This window comes from Watersipora subatra, chromosome 7 (assembly GCF_963576615.1).
Source record: "Watersipora subatra chromosome 7, tzWatSuba1.1, whole genome shotgun sequence".
NCBI lineage: Eukaryota > Metazoa > Bryozoa > Gymnolaemata > Cheilostomatida > Watersiporidae > Watersipora > Watersipora subatra.
In genome coordinates this window covers 53275684-53300562 of record NC_088714.1, presented here as the reverse complement: position 1 = coordinate 53300562, position 24879 = coordinate 53275684, and the positions used below count along the sequence as shown (strand labels likewise).

General features: G+C 35.6%; 1 protein-coding gene across 2 annotated transcripts in view; it reads left to right on the top strand.

Annotated features, from left to right (window-relative positions):
- Positions 1-10245, top strand: part of LOC137399422 (ribokinase-like) — a 34212-nt gene extending 23967 nt beyond the window's left edge. For both annotated transcript variants that reach the window (XM_068085525.1, XM_068085526.1), the window contains 4 exons: positions 2974-3201; positions 5137-5228; positions 8174-8353; positions 9671-10245. In XM_068085525.1, the coding sequence (XP_067941626.1) occupies positions 2974-3201; positions 5137-5228; positions 8174-8353; positions 9671-9853 (683 nt within the window). In that variant the 3' untranslated portion in view covers positions 9854-10245. The remainder of the gene's footprint in view (positions 1-2973; positions 3202-5136; positions 5229-8173; positions 8354-9670) is intronic.
- Positions 10246-24879: the final 14634 nt, after the last annotated feature.

Genomic DNA, 24879 nt, shown 5'->3' with positions numbered 1-24879 from the left:
CGCCAGGCTTAGTGTGAGACTTATTTAAAATATGATAATAACTTTTCTTCCAATGACTGACAATAACTCTCCAACAATAGCTAGTAAAACTAAGTGTTAAACGCAGTATTGCAGTTGATTCAAGAGCAGCGACGGTAAATGTTAAAAACACAAAACAGTAACTACGCATCATTAATATAAAATACTAAATAAATGCCTAGAATTGCACGGGTATTAAAAAGTTTTTACACAGACAATGTGTTTTTAAGCAGCATATACATTTACCATTCCAACTCTTAAATGAAAGTGTTTGTTTCTGTTTGGACTATAAGTTTAATTAAGTTTATGCTATATATATATTTATAGCATTTTGGGAAAACTGAGCACGTATTTTTTTAGTATACTGGCAGTCCTGTGCCCCATTAATGATTAACATATGTAATAAGTATGCCCACAATTATTCCTTATTATGGCATGGTGGCATAGTGGTTGTCTGCAAAATCGATGTTTTCGAGTTCAATTCCAGTTCGATTCCAGTGCATATTTTATCGCCACAACTAGGCATACGACAGGCAAACAAACACTTATATTAATATATAGAAGTGTTTATGGTATGTCTGTTGTATGTCCAGTTGTAGTAATAAAATAAGCATGCCTGCAGCACTTTTTTCCATTAGAAATGAAAAACCGCTTCTTTACCCAAAGAATTTGAGTACCTTAGGCTAGTCTAAATCTATATATATACAAATCTCAGTGTTTGTTTGTTTATCATTTGAGTGTCCAGTTATAGCCATAAAGTTTTAGGAATGAAAAATTCATTTTGTACTAAAATTGAACTCGGAACCTCCAGTCCTGCAGACAAGCAGACTATCCATTACACTACATGTCCAACTGACCATACTAATAAATGATTGTGCACATACTTGTGCACTTGCCAGTCTTCGATGCCAATTAGTTAAAACAGCACACTTCATTTTTCAGCTAGCAGGCTTGAGAATCGTGATTGCGTGAGAGATCATGCCGCAACCTTTTTTTCTAACACTGGCTCAAGTTATAATAGTAGCTCTTATTATAGTAGATTTAGACTAGCTCAAGTTACTAGCTTAAACCATAACTGTCACGTACAACTTTTATCGTATTCACTAGGTAAGTCAGACACGCTGATTCCGATTTTGTACTCAAAATAAAGATTAGTCCACTTTCAGATTAATGAAGGCTTTTTTACAACGTTTTACTATCGATTTCGAAAACAACACGATCGGCACAACAAGCTCCGCCCATAAATACGTGACGTAACCTAGCTTTTTAGGAACAGAAGTTACGTAGGGATGTTTAGACCGATTTAGAATAATAGAGATGGGTGTTTTAAAATCCATTAATATCTAAATTCAGCCTTAAAAATAATCTCAATCTTTTCTGAAAGGTAGATAAGCTATTTAACATTGCATATTTAAAAAGCGTGATAACAACGTTAGCTTGTGATAAAACCGCGCTTTTTGAGCTCATTTTTCTCGGCGTTCAGCCTATTTAAACATTATGTAACAAGCTACGAGCAATTTTAAATAGTTTATATACCTTTCATAAAAGACTGCGATTATTTTACAGGCTGGATTTAGATAATAATGGATTTTAAGACACCCATCTCTATTCTTCTAAATCGGACTAAACATTCCTAACTTCCGTTCCTGAAAAAGCTAGGTTTCGTCACATATTTATGGGCGGAGCTTGTAATGCCAATTGTGTTGTTTTCGAAACGGACATTGAAACGCTTTAAAAAAGCTTAAATGACTTTGAAGGTTAGTGGACCAATCTTTATTTTTAGTACAAAATCGGAATCAGCGTGGCTGATTTACCTAGTAAATACGATAAAAGTTGTACGTGACAGTTATGGTTCAAGTTACTGAAATTTATTGGGTAAAAAAACTTGGCCAGTTAAAATTAAATTTTTATGCAAAAGCGTTCTTATTACCCATATAATGCCAGGCATGCAACTATTACTGTAATGAGCGCCATGCTTATAATTGTGTTTATACTTTTTAGGTTATGCGTCATAATCACACAATCATGATCTTCAAGCCTGCTCGTAGTAACCAATAATATTTTTGCTAGCGCTTTAAGCATGCGTATTTTAAACAGTGTAGTAAGTATATGCACAGTTATTCTATAGTATTGCAAGTAGGCTGTGTGCTGTAGTTGATCAATACACTTGTTGGCAGAACCGAGGTTGCGAATTCAGTTCCAGTTCAAAGTGGTTTTATTATTCCTAAAACTTTATCGCTTTAACTGGACATATGAACAACAGACGCTCACATATATATGTATTGATTGACTATGATATAGTAACATTCTTATGAACTAATGATCGTTGGTCAGACATTGATCGTACATCAACCAATTTGTTGTGCTGCTCAGTGCTTGGCAGCACTTTTGAGTACTCTACACTCTGTCACTAAAAGGTAACCTAGTAATTATGTATGATCAAGTGTTGGTTTGCTGCCTGTCTGGCAGCTAGTGTTTACCAAAAAGGCTCTAGTAGTCTGATAATCTTTTTGGCATTTTTCTCTTGTTGAATGTTCTTACAGATTCTGTGCAATTGCTAATTAATGTGTCGTCATTCCAGGTTTGCAAGCACTGATTAAACGAATATTGCTAAACGTTTTTTATTTAATAGCATATCACAATAAGTTGATTCTATTTATTAAGAAAAAAGTGTGAGGTTTTATTTAAGTGGATGATACAACTTTACCTCTACATAGTTAGTTTGGCTGATTTTAGGGCCCAATATGATAAGAGTTATTGTTGTATAAATAAAAAAATTTTAATTTTGGTTATTTTAATATCATTCATTTTGAACTTAAATGATTTGTTAGCAACTGGCAATTATTTTGCTAATAGATGCCATTTAATGGAACCTTTACTCATTGCTATGTCGGTGTGGGCTTCTACACATCCTAAATTAAAGCATGTTCACTTTATGATGTGGTTTTTTGTCAGACTATATATTAAACACCGAAAAGGCCTCGACAGGTGTGGCACCCTGTTTGGTTGGACAAAATGGAGAGAGCGCGATTGTGATAGTCAGTGGTGCTAATTTGCTCCTTACTCCACAAGATGTAGATGCTGCTGAGAGGCTAATACAAAGTGCAAAGGTCATGGTATGTCAGCTAGAGATAACAGCTGCTAGCACTATGGAAGCCTTACGACTTGCTAAAAAGCATGGCGGTAAGTGACATGTACGCGCATAGGCTACATGTTTTTTTTTCAAAATGAGAATCGTTGACCTTTTTCTGTATGCCACGACCTTTTTTGAATTTTTGCAGTGATATTTTTACCTGCTCATAGAGGTTAAGGTATTTAGGGCCAAATAGCAAGAAATCTTAACCTTGCGGAGCCTAAAGATCTTATTAAGCGAGTGAAATTTTTTTCCTGCTGGTTTTGATTTGTTTAAAGGCTCAGAAAAAAATATTCAATTTTTTTTTTTTTTAATTTTAGATTTGTAATGACTTTAAAATGTGTCAATTTTAACACGTTGGGCTACGGAGGGTTCAATTTAAAATATTTTAATAATATGTGACGAACTTAGCAAGGATGTAAAAACAAATATAGTAACTATTAAAACAGAATTAAAAAATTTCTTTAAATAAAATTATTCAAAAAGTTACAAATGATTGTCAAAGTCACATAATGGAACCACTCAAGGCAGTTTCTTTCTTCGTTTAGACAAAAACGAACATCACATTTTTCACACTGAATGTTGCTTTGCCCTTCAGTACACTGGTTGCACTGTCCTCTGTTCTCAGCCATTATAGGCCAGTGATGACAGCCGTCCTGCTTTATCTCTTTGCATGGTGCCTTGTTGGCACGCCTACGTGAAACTGCTACACCTGGCTGATCATCTGCGGCACCTCCAGTAGCTTTGATGAGGCTGCTGGTGACAATTGACTGAAAACGGCGTCTGCCCATAACCTCTTTTGTTGGTATTGCCAGTAATTTGCAATCACGGCGGTAGAGTAGCCAGGCATTGATGATAGCAACTGTCACAAAATTTTAGAAGATGCACGTGTTCCATCTCCGTGATCTCATGAGATGAGAATTTTATGTTTTCCCAAAAGAAATCAAGCTAATCCACACCTCCCATATTATTATTTTACTTTTTGATAATTGCTGGCATTGGTACAGTCAAGTGTTCTTTTCTTTTTTGTCCCAGCGTATTGCTTCAGTAAGAGGCTCGATTCTAGTCATGGTAGAAAGCATAGAAACAGCCCGGTTGTCGAAAAAGCGTACTTTCACTATTTTGCGGGTAAAGATATTAGAGGCTTATTTGTAGTTTAGTTAAAAAAAATAAATTTCGAAAATAAACTAGTTGACCACCATTTACTACTACTAGTAAAGCATTATTATTACATTTCTAAAAAAAATCCTGTTCACAACTCAATGACAATAACATTCCACTGAAACCCATTTTGTTATTTTTAACACACAAATATATTGAATTGAATAACTGTGTTGTTCAAGTATTTACCACCAATCTGTTGGCAATAATGCAAAAATTGAATGTTCTGTTTGTGTAATTCCATAATTGTTCAAATTTTACTAACCATGCAACCTTCCAAAATTTGGCACATATCAAGCTACTTTACACCATGCTTGCCATACAGTTTGAAGCTATATGGGAATCGACAGGAAACCACAATTCGCAACCAACCAATCAAAATTTTTGGCTTTAGTGGTAAAGATAACACATTGGGCTTTAAGGGATAATATAGAGTTAGCAAATCGGTGCATATGAAAGCCATTTATGATTTCAACAAGTTTGATGTGTTAAATGTAACACAAGGAGCTCCGCAGGGTTTTAAGTTTTAAGGTTTAGAGTAAGGATGCAATGCGGAGTAACACTGGTAATATTACCTTTATTGGATGTTAGGCTATTATATGTAAGCCAAGTGCTGCATTTGCTATTCTATGGTAATCTACCCGCTATGTTTATTCGCTCACCTCTAATTCTCATCAGATTCACGTCGTTCAACTTTTTATCAGCGGAGACTGATTTGGGTCCGTAGGTCCAGCAAATATCATCACAGAGAGAAGCAACACCTATTTTGCATCTTGCCGTTTTTGCTGCATTTAAGCCAACTAATGGTTATTGTTTTTTCACAGTGACAACCATTTTTAATCCTGCTCCTAAAGCAGACGATTTGGATGAGGAAATATACTCGCTGTGTGATGTCTTCTGTCCTAACGAAACTGAGGTAAGCATGAGCATATCTTGATAACTGACCTCACTTCCAGTTCTGGTTGAAGTTAAATTTTTTCAAGTTCACATGGCAAATCTCATTTTCTATTTCGTGACACCAACATACTACATCCACAGTCATGTGTTTCAGTTTAGGAACTTTCTGTTACTACAACCTTCAATTGACTATCCCGACCCCTCTGCAATACTATTAGATTACCAACTTTTAAAAGCATTTTTGTTCAGCTCACTCAATAATTTCTAATTTCTGTCTTCTCATTTTTGTTTTGGCATGTAACAAAAAGATCATACTGTTGGCTATAAAAGTTATACATAAGATGCATGGGATTTATCAAGCAGTGAGGCATCCTGCAGCTGGTATTGTACCTGCAGCTGGTATTGTACCTGCAGCTGGTATTGTACCTGCAGCTGGTATTGTACCTGCAGCTGGTATTTTACCTGCAGCTGGTATTGTGACATTTACTGATTTGGTATGATTTGACGTATTCGTACTGATGAAACATTATAACCTTGACCTTGCCATAAGGAGGAATTGATTTGGTTCGTTAGCAAAGTTGTTTTGTTGTGAATGGATGAAAGATCATGTTGGGTTATGTTCAGGTGAAGTACTCTGCTAACAGCATGCTGTTAAGTAAATTGTTTTATGTAAACTCACCAAATTTCAGGTTATTTGAAGCAGCTGTTTTGTAACTTGCTAAAATGTACACGTCCATGCATCCTCGATCATCGCTAGAAATATGACTGCAGTCGATATAGAGGTATTATTGATAGAGTTAGACAGTGTAAAACTATTAAGAATTGTAAATATTATTTATATATTATATATATTATTTATATATGTTTATATATAACGTATTAACAATAAGAAATGAAAGAATTAGTAACATTATAATTAAATTATTATATAATATGCTATATTATTAATCTTAATAAAGTTGTTAAAGGTTGACTTGCAACAAAGTTCACATTACAGTTATTTGGTATCGAAAGATTCACCATTTCTTACTCTGTTGTGTTGTAGGTGCCAAATGTGTGGAAGAGTGATCACAAGCTCTTAAATGCTCAAAAACGAACAGTTAATCGCCGTCATCACGAAACCGCTGTAGATCGGAATCAGTTTGTTACTCTGACGTAGTCAATCCATTTATTGTTTTGACACGTGATGTTCTCACGTGAATTGAAAGGCCAATAAAAAGCTCAATATAAAACTTCTCATAGCATTAGTTTATGACAAACTCTTCGGGTTTTACCGAAGAGCTCTTACCAAATATAGATGCTCGCTAATTTACAGTTTTGTTTCAGCTTGGTCTAATCGTCTAGCCTAATCTGATCATGTGACCCATACTTCCTGCCAAACAGCGCGAATAATTTCTGCAGCATTTTTCGACTATCACAGGTGACCAACAGTCTCGTCATGTTTATCAGAGGATGATATGCACTTCTTCGAGCTGAGGTAGAAAAATTAAACGAATTTTTACGGTAGGTTTTGAGATATCAGTGCTCAAAATGACAGCATTACAATGATGATGAGATAGGCGTGTAAGAACAATAGACATGGTTTTATTGAATGCATTAAGTATATTTGTGAAGATATTTCGACGAATGAGGTTGCATGAAAGTGTAAACAGAAGCCATCTTGTTCAAGTACGTCCCATTTGAGCCGTTTTAGAAAGAGATTCTAATCTACGGCAGTTTTGTGATGGCGGCGATTGACTGTTCGTTTTTTAACTTTTAAGAGCTTTTGATCACATTTCCACATATTTTGCACCTACAACACAACAGAGTAAGACATGGTGACTCTTTTGATTCCAAATAACTGTAATGTGAATTTTGTGGCAAGTAAACCTTTAACATTATTTCTGTAAAGTTGAAGTAATCCGCCATATCTGAACAATAGAGTTATTTGCAATTATAGTTATAGGTAAAACTGCTGGCGATAAAAGAAAACCAAATTATTTAATGCTAAGACAATAGAGAATAAAAGAATCATCTCTAGTGAACCATCAACATCACTGCTGGTAATAGAGTTATAATAGTTTTACTAGAACTCACTTGTCAAGTTACTCGCAATTTATTAGCACTTGAACTGTATCCGATCTTACAGAAACAGAAACTATAACAATTCCTTAATGGTCCTGTTGAATCATATGCAGATAAAGCATTTGTTTAACATCAGGTTGTTAACTACGGTCTTTTGTATAGAATCACCAATTTTCTAGTCATATGAACCATTAGTCTTCGTGTAATCAGCTGAATGTACACGCATACTTGGTCACAGCTTGAAAAGCAACTACCCTTTCAACCAGTCATTTGATAAACTATAAAAAGAATTTCCACTATTGTTAAAGATAGCTGAACATTGAATCAATGGAGTTCAACCAGAGTACATTTAGGACATACATTAAAACGATTGCGCAAAAACTGCTTGCTGAGTTTCTAACTATATTGACTAAAACTAACTCATCATCGAGGCAGAGAAATGGTTACTTTCATTTGCATCATATCTGATCATTTTTAATAACAACAGTGAGTTCACAAACTTGTAAATAATAAAATACTTCAGCGGTGTGTCTGTGTTCGGTGCCTTTATAAATGCACCACAGAGATGTTGTGCATATACTGCTAGCAAAAGGTGTTAGCCTTAGAAAGAGATTGTCATTGGTTGAAGCGTTTAGTAACTTTGACTATTAGTTTATAAACAAGAATGTACAATTATTTTTTACTGTTTGAGACCGTAGTTCGTTGTCAAGCCATTTTAAAATACGCGTGTAAATTTTTATTAATTGCAAAAAATTTATGCTTTACATGGCATGCAATTGGGCAAATCTGCATCAAAGACTGTTAATTTATGGTGTTAACGGAATGTTTCACCTTAACATTTCCCCAACATGACCCTTAAAATAAAGTAAATAAAATAAAAATAATTTAGTTTCCTGTTAGGTTGCAGATTCACCTGTGACATCAGTGGAAGAAGCAGGGGAAGCCGCTGTTAGCTATCTGGATAAAGGCTGCAAGATCGTCATAGTGACACTCGGAGAGAAAGGTTGTGTCTACGCAACACAAGATGATAGGACGGTGAGACGCGTTCCCTGTGAACAAGTCGAGGCCATCGATACAACGGTGAGTTGAATTCTACTTGCCTAGCAGTTCTCACATTACTGATCCAAGGGCATTGCAGGGATCCAGCTCGTCATCTGTCCAACCATTGTTGTTGGTATGTTTGAATTAGATGGTGTTGGTTCAGTTTTTGTAAGGACATCTCATTGGCCCATTGTGCTAAGTACTCTTGACTGTTTTTTCAATTCTCGGTATTTTTCTGTTCTTTTGGAAAAAATCTATTCTTCATTGATTTCTTAAATAAATGAATAATGGCATCATTTATAAAGAATTGTCTGTATAGTAGACACTCCTACAATGTAATTTCCGCATGACTTGAAAAAATTATGTAAAGTTTTGGCTTCGTACTACGTAAAAAATGCCAAATAGCGTAAAGAGTCAAATAGGTTTAAGCTCTCAATTTTGATTTGAATAACGATATACTTGTAGTTGGCCTTAAAATTACTGGCGACAAATGTTCACTTTGCGAAACACATGTACAGAAAGTGACCACTAACACGTTTTTCAAGCTGTATGAATCATTTTTATTCTCTTTTTTCTACTACAAAAAGGGTTTTTACTGGTTGGTTGATTTGATAATTTACACTAGTTTATAAACAGTTAACTTATATGATATTGTCTGATTGGCAGAGAAACTTCTAAGGCTTTAAGAAATGGCTCGATTTATTTCAATTTTCATCAAAAATCAACAATTCAATTCCCAGTTCTTTTGCATCTTGTGTCATATAAGATTTGATTCAATTCACAATTCATCGCAAAACATCACAACTCAATTTTTTAGCTATCCTAACTTCATTGACTGAATTCAATTCTCCCAAACAACCAAAATCATTTCTCTATCAATTCTCACCAAAATTGAATTATGACAATATACCAAAATAACAATAACACACAATCACTAATTTAGCTACACACTTTAATTCATGTTTTTGACTGTTTTTGCAGCAAATATCAACTATTTCACTAGGGATTTCATTGCTTTTAAGTGGAAGTAAGTCATGTCTACCATTTTTTGCTGGCATTCACTCGGTAATTTTGCTGTAAAAGAAGAGTTTCTGTAATATAAATTCAATTTAACAGATGCCTTAAATATTGTAGACAAGTCCAACTCTGTTGTTATCAATAAATTAACATAGTTGTTGATTATACTAAAAATTTCAGAAGGATTCACTTCTCACATTTACAAAAGTCTTAAACATGTCGATTCATTCCAGTTTTTTATTGTCATGAACTATGTCTCTTTATGATTTGTGTAAAGCTCATATTTATGGCGCATACGGTTGAACAATTGATTAAACTGTATTCTGATTTTAATCACAGGGTGCGGGTGATTGCTTCGTCGGATCATTGGCATATTTTATGGCTCGAGAGAAAGATTTACCTTTGGATGAGATGATCAAACGAGCGTCATATGTGGCTACTGTGTCCGTGCGGCGAGAAGGGACGCAGAGTAGCTATCCCACACTCGAGGAGTTACCCGCTTGGGTCTTCTCATCAGACTGACCTTCTATTAATGCTTGTGATCTCACAATAGAATTGTTTTGCGGTGCTCACTCTAGTCTTTGATTTTTTCAGAACTATGCACAATCACCAAATCATATGAATTATTCTCTATTTTTTGCTAGGATTTATGGGTAGCTATTTTTATCCATGAGGACTGAATTCGTGTTGCGAGTGACACGTCTTCTACCTCCATTTGCTTCAATACATTTTACTTTTTTTATTTCTATGTTATATTTTTTCTAAAAGATATAACATTGGCCACAGCAAATCTTCGCTCACCTATGTGTTTATTTGAGTGCTATAGCTATTACATTCAGGGAGTAGTGGATGTTTTCTTATTGGTGAACAATTATTTATGCCTTTCCTTCATATGCTGAGGATACCGCTAAGCAAGACATTTACAGTTGCTGGCTACTTGCACCAAGGGTCAACTTTCATAATAGTAATTACAAACTTAACAACGAAGCATAACCTCCACTAACGGAAGACACCGAATACAAGATTTCCAAATTATAAAATGACTTTTCATGGAAGGATTGCTCTGAATAACAAAATATCCTAAATACAAAAGTCTGATGATTTAAAAGCGGCCTGCTGGCCATTTAAGCGGATAGGCAGCTTAGTTCGAAGGACGTGCTTGCGAGCCCTTTTCCATTGACTGACGCCCAGCAACTTCCTCTCATCTCATTGGCCCATTAGTTTCCGCGAATTTGTGTGATGTGTCTCACTCAGTTTCAACTGCTTGCGAAAGTCAGTCAACTGGTTTTGGCTTAGCCTAGTCAGCCAACGCTAAAGTAAGCAAACATACCATTCAGTTTGTTTTGTTATTTCTACAAATATTTTTCTAGCACATTTTTAAGGTAGAATAATACCTACTTACAAATTTTTTTTACATAACTTTCTCCTTACGAAATGGATTTCAGGATGAACTAATTTTTTAATGGATTTAAGTTTGTACGGTACATTTATGAATCAACCACTGAATGCCTGGCGTTGAAAATAATAAAATAATCACACAATAAATTTGAGTAACTTACCTGGTACGCTAATAAAGGTAAACTTACCTTAATTAAAACTATTGTCATGGTTGCAGACGGCCTAATAAGTGTTCCGTTACGCGTAACTGTCGACCGTTTTAGCTTTGAGCGTGAGTATTTTAACCAATGTAATGAATATCATGCCTTTGTTGACTGCTATGCTCAATTGAACACCTAGTTTGATGGTTAAGCTAACCGCTTCTAGATCTGGATTTTCCGAGACCAAATCCAATGCAGCCCGGATTTTTCATTCGCTAGATTATAACTGGACACAAACATGTAAACAAGCAGACAAACAAACACCGAGATTTATATATACGGAATAAGGCCAACCATTGACAGAGCGTTACACACTTTATGTAATGTTTGCTGCAATCGTATTGGACCAATAAACCCTTCTGAATCCTTGCTGCAACAAATGTTTGATTAGCCATTGTTTGTTAAGGTGTCTACTGCAATTTGCAAACAAATTCACACTTATTTTTCTCACAAAGTATCACAGCCTGAACCCTTTGAAGGGCATAGATTTTTATATCTAGACACCTATCTGCTTTTGGGAAAAATTGCAACACGGTGCAATTACGCAATACGGTGCTCTGAGACATTAATCAGCAAGTCAGGTATTATTTATACAACTTGGCATTCCACGCACCATGAGAGATCGTCAGCAGTAATCAGTTTTCATATAATTAACTCTTTCGGTACCCAATTAATTTATTTAATGGGACATAGTTACATATTTGGTAAAACCTAATATTTGACAGGGGAGCATACAAAAAACAATAACTTTTAAACTACATGATTTATACACAATATTTTGTCACCAAATTGTTCATCATAAAATTTTTGCATCAGCTGACTCCGTGAAACATACCACAAATGCTTTGCAAAATGAGAGGAACACTTGTTCTGCCATTTTCGAAAAGACTCAGCATGTCCGAGTCGTATGACTGATCACTATAAATCAGTACAGTGCTGTACAGTATAAATATACTATACAGTTTACTAAATGTAGATGTAAAATAAATAGCAAGTATGTAAACTACGAAATGTCGATGCAGCGTATATATTTTAGTAACGTATTTAATCAGTACAAAAGTCGTCAAATTTTAAGTTTGAGATAAAGTAATACCTTCAACAAAAAAGACGAAAAGCATTGCATTGCATATACTTGGGTCCCACAATATTTTTGAACAGAGGCATCGTAGCACAAGGGCATAAATCTAAAATAATTAGCACGGGCATGGGTGCCGTGCATGGGTGCCATGTATCACTACGCCGTTTTAGGTCAGTGGTAGAGTGTCAGAATAAGAAACTTGTCGATGCATTCGTCGTGAGTACAAATCTATCAGAAGGCAAAATTTTACTATCAACATTTTAATAGCTATAGCCGGAATGACAGACATATGACACACTTTGAGAAATATATATATAGATTTATTAATTTAATATTTAATGTATTAAGTATAGTTATTGTGCATGTACTCTTATCAGATTGGTTTAAGCTTTTGAGACGGTCTTCGGATTGGTTTTCGGATATTCTACATTAGATTAAGTAGAATGTCATCATTGCATATTTTCAATGCAATGTAAGCTTCCCACAAAATTTTTGGAATCTCCTTATACCGTAGAGCAGGATTGTCAGCTTGTACCCTTTATCAGGCTGGCAGTTGTTATGTTGGAGTCAAGTCTATATTGTCCTTATTCAGTTATGCAGATGTTCCAAATGACGCACTGGTGTAATTTCACCCACTTGCTAACACCTGCCAACTTCAACCATTACATTATGGTCATATGTGAAGTCTGCGAGGAACTTCTTTTACTTATCCGGTTACAGAGTGATGAAAAGGAGGTAATTATGTTCTCTTTGAAATTTGATCTCTAATATTTTATAGTTTATTTTTCTTGCTGGTAAGTATACACTTTGAAAAATAGAATCAATTTGCATCAATCTATTGTAATTATTAGATGCATCCTGTGGCTCAAATATAAAACCATCTTGTTGTTGATTTTTTAAGCAGCCGCAAAGTTCTGTATGATGGCTGTGCAATGCACTAGCTTTTGTTATGCTAAAGCTTGTTAAGTTAGATCAGCTGTAGGTTTCATCATAAAGGTTAGACTTATCCACTAGATTTATTTTAGAGCCTGCCTGACCATCCATTACATCTCTGCTTCCGCAAAAAGCACTACACCTTATATCGAACACCAACACCTAACCAATTTTCATTATAAAACAGGTTAAGCAACAAAAAGTGGTGTTTTTTTCAATACACATAATTTACTTTACTATTTTTTTGTCTCATAGTCTATTTTGTTTTAAATGACATTGAAAGTTAATATAATTAAGTAATAATTAATAGGTCAATAAAGTTAATATATAATTATACACTTTGTAACTCAGAGCTGTTTTCTCTTTTCTAGGTTATGTGAGAGTTGCCAATCATGCGCTCATCCAGAGGTTTGCTTGTTTCATGCAATCGTAAAACTTTTTACCAACTGGTCATTGGAATACTCCTTTTTCTCATTTTCATCATAGTAGGCCAGTTGGAGTGGAATGGTTACAACTTCCTACTAAAGATAACCAATACCTATAATGGAAAAAAATCGACACAACTTCAGGTAAATAATCGTTTATAAACCAGTGCTCAGTAAATAAGTGGGATCTTGATTGAAGACAAAGAAATCTTGTTTTGTTGACATTCAATGTTGGCAGTCAGAAGTCTAATATGTACCTCCACAGTGGACAGGATAGTAAAATACTTTTTAATTGTAGTCCACCACGTTGTGTCAATCTCGACATATGCAGTTTATTTCTTGTAAAGTGTTTGTTGGTTGATATGCTAGAGCTGGTCTTTATCACAATGAGTTGTCATAAGCCATGGTTGGACGTTGGAAAAAAGATTGGAACACACTGGATTCAAACTTGGACATTTGGACTAGTAGTTAGGTGCACTACCATTTGCACCATCTGCATTTCTCAATAGTTGAGCAAATGGACTTTACACATGATGATCTCTCATGCCAGTGTACTAGTGTCTTGCTAGTACTAGTGTCTTGCTAGTAATTCCATAATAGCACACGGTAATTTGTTTTAAGTTGTCAGAGAGCTCAAAAGGTTAATAATAAATATTACAGACAACTAAATATAACATTAAACCAAATGCGTTTTTTATGATGATATATAAAATGTAAAAACAAAACAAATTATATGCAAAAAACTAAATTAGTGCAGTAATAATCAATAAAAAGTATTATTATTGTCACATTATCTTTATATGAACTACAGACAAAGGAAGGTTTAGTCTAGGAGAGATAGGTGTGTGGATAGAGGTACTGATGTACGTGTTGGCTTACTCTAACTCAGACTATGTGAACGTGAGCAAGCATAATTTATTCATATTTTGTGTTTTTATCTTTGTGGCTGGCTGTATATATTTTCTTTAATTATCACGCCCAGTTTCTTCAGTTTTTTTTTATCATTTATTTTCTTTGCCTCCATATACTTTCCTCTTCACAAATGTATATTACTGTGTAAAGACTATCGTGAGCTGAGTTTCTGCCGTGATATTTCACATTAATTGACAAGGATATATACTGTAGCTATGCTTACTGTTAGTGTGTAGAAGTCATTTTACATCAATTGACAAAGATACGCTGTAACTATGTTTACTATTGGTGTGTATGAGCCATTTTTTATCAATTTACAAGGATATATACTGTACCTATGATAGTACTAGTATGTAGAAGTCATTTTCATGAAGCTTGATAGGAAAGCTGATGAAATAAAAGCAGAGAAAGACAAAAGGTGAAGAAATGCAGTACATTGTAAATAGCCTATACGTATGGAATGACGGCTAAAAGGGTGGAGAGTTTGATATCGCCGGATTTGCCTAACGACAGTGTTCAAAGTATAAGGCTCTAGTAGGCAATGTATAAAAGGGTAGTGACTGGCACACTGTACTTCACAAAAATAGCCTGCCAGTACCACAAACAAAAGGTTGAAACATCTGAATCTTTTAACAAAAAGATATGACCTTTGAGTTACTTCAGTTTACATAAGTAGCTCAGAACTTCATTCATAGGTAACAATTTGTCTCGACAAGGGAGACAAGGGATTGTAGAGCTACTTAGTGATGTGGCTCAATCAGCTTTAATAAAAGGTCAAACTTTTATTTTTTTGACAATATCGCTACGTTTTTTTTCAATTTTTAAGCTGAATTCTTCGAATGGTTCTCATTTGTTCTTTCTCTACCTACAATGCTGTGTGAGATCAACTGGACCTCTTTGTTGGAAAACTAAAATGCTCATTTACAACATTGTTACTCATTGCGAAATTTTCAACAGCCATAAAATGTACATTGAATTAATCCTCATTTTGTCCCGATTTTATGTATGTGACTCGAAAAAGCAAACAAAAATTTATATGGTGTGATCATAACTGTACAGATTGCTATCTTCAACCATTATGAAAAGAAAATGCTCATAATTCAAAGAAATAATATTACAGCTTTTTGGTTTACAAATTTGAAATCAAGTAAAAATATAGATTAATTTAATACATAATTTATGGTTATTTACTAAATTCATGAGTAACAATGTTGCAAATAAAAATTTTAGTTTTCTAACAAAAAGGTCCAGTTTATTTCGCCGCAATATTTTTGTTGTAAGATTCTGTCACATAACGATGTCTCGTGATAGCTTTCTCAATCTCTCATCTCAGTACAAAAATTAGATTTGTTTGAGTACCAGAGGCGAGTTGTTGTTGAAATGCTTTTTTGAATTAGATAATAGATTGACCAGATGCCTAAAATAACAGAATTTTCTAAAAATAATTCGTAAAGTGTAAATCGTTTCTTTTCAAAATTGATGCCCAAACTGGAGTACAAATGTGCCTTAAATTATTTGAGCTTCACCCAAAGCTCTCTGATCTGTTGGAATGTGAAATTTAGTCTAAGAACCTGTGCATTTTGTTCTCCTGATTCTCTAACCAGTATATATCTTAAAATGAGTTGGTGCTATTGTAAAGAGGTTGGAAAACTCTCATCCTATTCTTGTAATTAACTTTAAAAACTATAATGCTTTATCTGAAGCAATGCACTGTTTACCAGGTTGTATACAAAGACTTGTCAAACTGCTCAAAGCCTGTGTACCTTCGCACCTACAGAGCGCATTGTTGGGTAGAATGTAAAGCAAACAAAGTCTGCACCCCTGAACCATCCGTAAATGAGATTACTTCAGGACAGTAAGTGATTTATTTCAACAAACTGAACTGTTTATTTTTAACTGAATTAGGTGTAATTGACAAAGATTTTGCCTGAAAAAATTGGTCTGGTTCCAGTTAGCAGAATACAGCAGTAGAGTTCAATGTAACAGTTAAAATTCAAACAGAGATTGGGAGACTATCCCTTGAAAAGCGCCACCAAGATTAAGTAGAATGTCGTCATTGCATATTTTAAACCCATGAATGATCTGGTACCATCGGTACAAACTATCGGTATAGTATGGACCATTGCTTATTATTTACATTAAAGATAGATCGTAGGTTGGCGCATGCGGGACACAAAAGTCTGTGCAATGATATGAAACTCTCATTTCAATCTCTGATCAGAATGGCCATCACCTTATTTTAATGCATTGAAACAGACCCTTAAAGACACTAAAGTTATTCTAACCCTAAACAGTAATAGTAAAATGATAGCCTGTGTCTCTATTATTTTCAGTGCGGTACTTCTTTGCTTTGCCAACCTCCATACCATAGCCATGAGGAAATCAGGAACAATGGACTTTAACAAATGGATCAAGCGTGACTTTGGAGTAGGGCGAACCCAGCAGGTGCGCAGTTTAGTCTGGCAGGTGCTGCCTCTCATTGCATGGTTCAGCTATTCTCAGGGGATTTTAAGCAGTCAGAGTCAGCAACTGCTTCAATTTCAAAGTGAATATTTTTGAAGATCCGGTAATAGCTGATTTCATGCTATTAGTCATTTGGAAACGAGAGCAGTCATGGTTCCGTGGCTAGGGCACGCGCGTATGATGAGTGGGTCAGTGGTTGCGTCACAGAAGGACCATCGGTGGTGTTAGAAAGGCATCCAACACAATTTTTCTTGTGCTTCAACCAGCTATCCCACCAGTATTAGCACAACAGGGACCCTACCGAATCGGAAAGCTAGTAAAAGCTGAAGTCATTCATTTAGGAAAGCTTAAATCCTAGCTACCATATATTAAGAATTGTATTATTATTTCACTTGTGTAAACAACTGGTTTTATAAAAGATAATTTTAATTTTTCAGTGTTTAAGATCCACTTCCTTTTTGCATCGCATTTTAAAGTTGGTACAAAATTAGTTATAATGTACCATACCGTGCGTTCTCTCTTTTTATGAAATAAATATTTAAATACATGTTTCAGCCAGTTATTCAGACAATATTTACTATAATTGTAAAGAAGCTACGGTTATAGAGTTGGAAAAATGATTGCATTATGCGGGATTTCAACTTTCGACATTCTTCTTGTTTGGCTGACACTAAGACCTGCACCAATCGATCTTCTAACAGCATGTCAAAATAATTATACAGATCGTTATTCTCTTTGCTTTATCAGCTCACCTGACGATTTCTCACAGCAATCGAGAGTGTCAGCGCATTAGACAGCTTACAGTCTTGTAAGGTTACATAAAGGATTGCATATAAAATACTGACTCAATAAGTTTTTCTGTAATTGTATGTTTTAAATCTTTGTTTATGTTTGATTACTTACAATTTCAGGACTATACAGTAGACCCACACGCTTGTCCAGTTGAATCATTCAAACACTTGGAAATGGTTGCACCAGCGAACAAGGATGGCTATTATTTTAATGGTGGCCCAGGTTAGTGTTTGACTTCTGTGATTTTTAGCCACTTTTGTTGACTTCAGGCATATGTACAATTACAAATAATGCAGCTGTATAAATTATTAGCTAAATCCTAATAATTTATACAGTTGCATTAATTGTACGCAACTGTATAACTTACCGTTGCATACAAATAATGCAACTGTTATTGTTGCATTATTTGTATGCAACAATAATGCAAATATTGTGAAATGTTTGCATTATTGTTGCATACAAAAAATGAAACCTTACTTTATTATTGTAACGTAAAATGTTACTGCTGCACACATAAACGTGGTATTATTATCACTTCATTCAAGCTCGAGCTGTAGGAATTGTAAGAGCATCAACTGCACTGATGTCATAAACAGTCAATCAAACACTTGAGGAAGTCTGGGTGTTTCATGTGACTAAAAAGACTTCTGATTAATGCTTTTCTTTTGAACTGCATTGTTGCTGTACTGTAAGGCTACCTGCAAACTTGCTGTGAAAAAATCTTTTTATTCCACAAAAAATTACACAATTTTTGCCAATGACAACTTCTGGGTAGTAAATTACTGCAATTTTTTGTTTGCATCCTTGGGAAATAAATTTTATTGTTTAGCATTAAAACCTGCATTACATGTCTAGGTGGTCAGAAAAATAGTGTAAAATGGTACAGATAACATGTTTTTATGAAACAAAATCTTAATAAAAATAATTAAATATTTTTAAATATAAGACCAACCATTAGCAAACTTCTACCATGTAATCATCTAGCAATGGTTGGCACACTATAGCACTTCTGCAGATAATCATCATTTGCAGGATTAACATAAACAGACTTAAGGCAATCACTGCGTGTCCATTCTTCAAGTGCGTTGTGAGTTGCATTAACTAAGCCAGGATGCTTGATCACAGCTGATCGCAAAGTTGAATTTTCTTACCTCCTTTCCAGGAAGAGTTTATCAATGTATTATCGGTTTGAATCTATCAGCAGTGTTTATGATGTCAAATAGTAGTCACACAGCGAATGCCTTCACATAAATTTTGTGAAATGAAATGGCGTAGGATGCGTTCGGATTTTACCATTTCTATAATTCGGAGTGGAAGCAACTCCGAACCCACTCGAAAAATGACAATGCGGTGATAGTCGGAGACTAATGCTAGTTGATCGTTGATGTCAAATTGTTTCTGCAGGCAACTTGGTGAGTAGTGAGACTTTGGCTAGAAATGGAACACACGTGACACTAGCTACTAGCATGCAATATCTGGGATTTATGGCTACCCCAGCTACCCGTTTCTATGGCCAACTGAGAAACCCTGCTGACAGGCATGTTTTAAGGGGTACTTTCATAGGCGAACACTTGTGAACTGTGTGTTCAGTGTGTATTGCTTGTGAGATCACCGCTACATTCACCATGATGTTGCTTTAGCTCAGATTGAGCCTTTTAGGAAAATTCCATTCGCAAATCGTGCGCTTATTGCAAAGCTGCCAAAAAAAATTACTTTCGTTAATAATTAATCTATTGGCTAATCTGCTACTAATTTAGAATTCATAGAAAAATGACCTTTGTTTATAAAAAACCTGGTAAAAACATCAGGAGAAAACAAGTAACTAAATTAGCTAAAGGTTGGTTCACACTATATCGCCGAATGTTAGCGTTGATCCCACAATACTTCGGTGATCGTCTGTGATAACACTGTTCACACTATCACAAACCCATTAGCGTTTACATCAGTGAATAGTTTGAGACATAGGATTTCATTATACAGTGTTGTCACTAAAACAATGAAGTACTAGTCCCACAGCAACTATTATGAAAGATAATAGAGATTAAGCAATTTGCAACAGCCAGTGACTATTGCCAAAGTGGTGCACAGACTATCTTAGCTGCAGAGCAAAAAATCAGGAACGTTTGCGAGATCAGCTGCAATGTTTCTTGACAAACGCGTGTTGCAATGATGGCGGTTTACAGTGCACATAGTTGATGAGTAATCACCGAGAGGACAACTCCGACATGCAGCAGTGTAGTGGGAATCAGCTTTACGGTATACCACAAGTCCAAGGCTAATGAGAAGTTGTCTTGCTTTTATAGAAACAGATAGAAAGCATTGGCACGCATGATCAGCTTTTCTAGATCCTGTTGCATCTGCATGTTTCCTCTTGCTAGTGTAACCGTTTTTTTAACACAGCTGATTTTTGGAAGGAAATCACCAATCCTCTTGCATGTTTAGTAATGCTATTTCCAGAGTAATGTCAGGTAATAAACAGCCCGCAGGCCCCTTTCTATTGGCCAGTGTTTTTAATTATAGAGGAATGGGAAGTAAGCAACTGCGTGTATTTGATAGACACGCTAGAACTAATACGTCTTTTCAGCTTCATTGGATCAGTTTATTCTCCTTGGCTAGTGCTGGTTGCAGTGAAAGTGCGATATGTGCAACATTGCGATAACTCTTTGTGCATCTAATAAAATGAAAAAAATCATTGGCAATATCTTTTTATTTCATTGGTCCATGCAAAGTGAGCATCAGCATTCTTAAAAATGTACTAGTTGCTTTCAGGCACACCTATGAGCAAAAAGCGTATTGCTGAATTCATTGGGCAGTTGCCAATTTTTAAGGAGCAAATCTTTGACTTTTTTAGTTATGCATACGACTTGTAACAACCAGTATGTAAATCTTCTCAGGCAAATGTTGTTCATTGCTATTATATTTTAGAGCGATATCATATCTCTTCCACTGGCACAAGATAAATGTCATCTTCCCTGACATGGCTCTCAAAGACATTGATGCACCATATATAGATCAGATCTTCAGAGAAGGTATTGCCCAAGTAATGCAGTGCATTGATTCTACCGGGGAGGTGCCATGCGCATTCCTGTATAATGGCCGAGCAGGAACCGTGTTTGTAAGTATTGTATGCAGTCGTTAACAGTTTACTTAGAGCGGTGGCTGTTAACCTGAGTTTGATTGAACCTTATGGGGGCAATGGGGCGGTTTCAAGGGTTCGATAGAGGTCTCTTAAAGGCAACAGCAGAAGTCACACTGATTTGCAAGGTCATGTATTTACGAAGAGATCTGTAATTTGTTAAGAGATGTAGCAGTATATTGATTTTGTTCTTTAAGCACAGTTGTGTTAGTGCAGTAAAACATATACCTGTATATGTGAAAAAAATTGTGTACAATCTATATATGTAGCTCTCAAATTCTGTCATCATTCGATCTGTCCTGCAAGTTATTAAAATTTAAAAAGATGAGTGATTTGCTGCGTGCTGAATTTGATCTCAGAACCTTTCATTCACCAAGCGATAACCTAACCAATTAAGCTATGCAAGATGCTATAGATTCATTAGGTGATATGATTCGTTATCTAGGTTAAATTACGCATAGCACTCTGGATTACGCAACGTCACTAAAGCTTGCTCTCATGGCTCTTATTAGTAAGTTTAGCAATACGGTTAGTAGTATACTCAAATTAGTCGTTGGCGATGTGTCAGGCTAATGGCAAGTGGCAGGCAACTACATTCCCTGCCACTGTTTATAAGCTGTTTTTTAATACCTGTGCAATGCCGAGCATTTGGCTAGTTTTAATAAAAAAAGGTTTGGTGAAAGGACATATGAAGCTAAAAAGTTCAGTATGGCCATTGAGGATAAGAACCACTGCTTGCAGCATAAACAGATAAATTGAAAATATTTTGTGAAGTTTACAAACCTTGCTGTAAATAGGTAAGTAGGCTTGTTGTAAATTCACTTTTATGTTTTGTAGAGTTTATCATGCAAGAATCCCTATTTAAATAAGCAATATTCAGTCAGATTTGTAACACAGATTTGCGTTGACTTTCGACTGCGTTATGTTCAGACCGGCAGGTCATAAGCTAGTCCGGATACAAGTTAAACCATTAAATATAATATTATTCATACAACACTTTGAACTTATTTTTATTGTAGGCTATTATATATAGTGTATATTAAGGTTATGATACTGAAAAAAATCTTATAATCTTTGGCTATGTTGTATAGTATTATTTAATCTTTTTATACTGTAACTTTGTCATACTTTTTTGATGAAACGTAGCCTAAGCTTAACGCTGTTTAGCATATTGGGCATGCACGGGCTGAATAAATCCAATTGTCTGTAAGCTGTTTTGTTATTATCCTTTATATAATGTAATACAACTTATTATTATATAATTTATTTTCAAAGCATACTTTTTATGTTTACTGTAGCAAACAATCCTATTGACACTAGATTACTGCATAGGCTAAACATGTTTACTGTTACTTTAGAATCTGGCTGCATAAAATATTTGTAGATTTACTGCATTTGAGTTGTAATCAAAAACATCTCAGCCAACATAAAAGTTGAAAAAATTTGCTTTAAACAAAAATTAAAGAATCTTATCTTGTACTTGTGCTAGGTTGTCGATCGTTTGTGTCTAGAGTGAGAGTAGGGGTAGGGGCTTCTTTCATTAAGCTACTAAATGTTTTTGAATGGTTTGATGCAGCATAGTTTACTGATGCAATGATCGGTGTATCTACTCACTAATTTACTGCACATTAGACATTATAAAAATATTATTAACTAGTATTCTGGTAGAGATTCTAAATTGTAATAACTACCTGCAGTTTTTCCAAAAGGTGGCACACAAGGAAGTTTATTGGCATAACATAGGTGTTAGAGTGTTGGTCCACCACGCTGAATGTAGCAAGTTCGAATCCTGTATAATACAACATTTTTGTAACATCTAATTATAGCTTCATATGTACAGATGGGAAAGACATGGCTTTTATTATAATACCGACTAGTACTTTTGACAGTCCCGATCACCGTGAGAGATCATCATGAGTAATCAGTATGTTAATAATCATCCTGCGAAGTGATAAGGTTGACAAGTAGTGTAATGGTTAGTGCGCCCGCCTGTAAAACGACGAGCTTGAGTTCAATTGCCATGCGAGGAACTTTTTTCCCTAACGGTGTTACCGCAGGGACCAAACTGATGGCAGGTAATGTTGTTGCCTGCCAATGTGCCATTAGCCTGGCACATTACCAATGGCTAATTTGAGCAAGCTAGCATCCTTATGGCTAAACTTACTAACAAGAGCCCTGAGAGCAAGCTTTAGTGGTGTTGCATGTAATTCAGTCACTATGTGTATTTTAATTTAGATAGCACTTTATGAATCTATGCATCCTGCGTAGCTCCATTGGTTAGGTAGTTATCTGGAGAATGGGAGGTTCTGAGATCAAATCTTCTGCGATACTGGCTCTTCATTTCAAGATTTTAATAGCTGCAGCTGGGCAGACCAAATCCCAGACGGAATCACAGTCACTGAGATTTAAATGTATATAGGCTAGCCCAAATGATCAAAGAAACTCGTGATTTTATTATTTTCGTACTTGCTCAGAGCTCCTCATGGTTTGTATGGTTATCGATTTGCTACAAAAGCAAATAACCTGTTAAACACAAATATTGCTGGTTATTAAATTACTGTTACAAGCATGGATTATATTTATTAGCTGGTAGAAGCTCTAGCAAAGTGAAGTTTCTGTGAAAACAAAATAAATAACATAACGTGGATTAAAAAGGAGTAAAGATATCATGAGACCTACTCGCTATAGTCCTGTTAGCTCTGGCCAAGGTTATTATTATACAAATAATCCTGTTGATAGGTTTTCATGAATGTTTTATTACCACACAGGAGCTGATCGCCCATAGCATGTATGTAGTGTACATTGACGAAGCCTTCAAGTTTATTCCACGGGAACAGTTCCTCTTTAAAACCACAGACGAGTACAGCAGCGATACAGTAAGTGGTTGTCTCAACAACTCGACTTGGTGAACACTTACTTTCCTTCATAAGCCATTTACTCAACCAACAATGATTGTCCTTTGGCTTATTTACAAACCGAATGATTCACGTTTTTGATATTGATATGCAGGATTTATTTTTTCGCATACATGCTTTTTATCTTGCAAGATCATCTGTAGCTAGGGGTTTAAAACTCCTGACCTGTGAACAACAGGTTAGGTTTAATTCCTATAAAGGTCACTGGTGACATCAAGGTCATCCTGTTCTCTGTGCCAACCATGAAGGGTAGATGAACTCTAGTGGAATAACTGCAAGAGCTTTAAGTATTCTCAATAAAGAATTGCTATTATATTCAGTGTAAGTAAGCATGTTTTCAGCCATGTGAGCTCAGACATGCCTAGATATGATCACTGAGCGAAAGTTAGTGTGACAATGATCAATGTTGGGGTGGCTATGTTTAGTTAAGGTGATTGGTTCAACTCGCTTCACCTGAACAAGGAAGGCAATAGACATCAGAGTACGCGAACAGAGATATAGTACTACAATAAACAACAAAGCACATTATTGGTGTCGAGTGTGTTTTTTCATGTTAACACAACTCTAAGTACTTGAATGGGTTCAACATGCATGAACAATAGAGCACAACTCTAAATCACTGTCATACTTCTCAGAGGCTGTGCGATTGTTTTGCCATAGTTCAGCAGCCCACACCTAGCTTCTGATCATAGCTTACGCAAGCAGATATTGTACTCTACATACTGGGAAAAGCCGACAACAGATTCTTCTGCTTGTTCTGTCAATCCATACTCATTATGGATGATGTGCTGATAATTTTAAGTTTTTTATCTCAAAACCATTGACGAGTTCTTTCGCAGAGTTTAAAATGGATCACTATCTCTTTACAAGCCCATGAGTAGATAATTACTAGGTTTTCATACAGCTATGGTGGAATGACAACTGGGTGCACCAGTGCCAAAGTGGTACACTGGGGTGACAAGCAAGTCATGTTTATATGGGGTGCTATAGTAGAGTGATGGTTGTGTGACGACTTATGGTGAAATGAGAATGCAAGACCGATGCGCTTGCACAAGTGCGATGCCATTGGTCGCTAAGGTCGTTTCAATGATACAAACACAGCACATCGCATAGATGTTTTACACCCAAACAGTGACACTGATTAATGACAGAATGAGAGCGACATGTCTGTTTCCATGATGATATTGCATCATCATATGATGGTGTGTCACTACACTGTCACTGTTTGGAAACTTAGCACATGATGAGCAAATTATAACACTTAGCTGCCACCTTTGCAAGCTAAATAAAGTATTT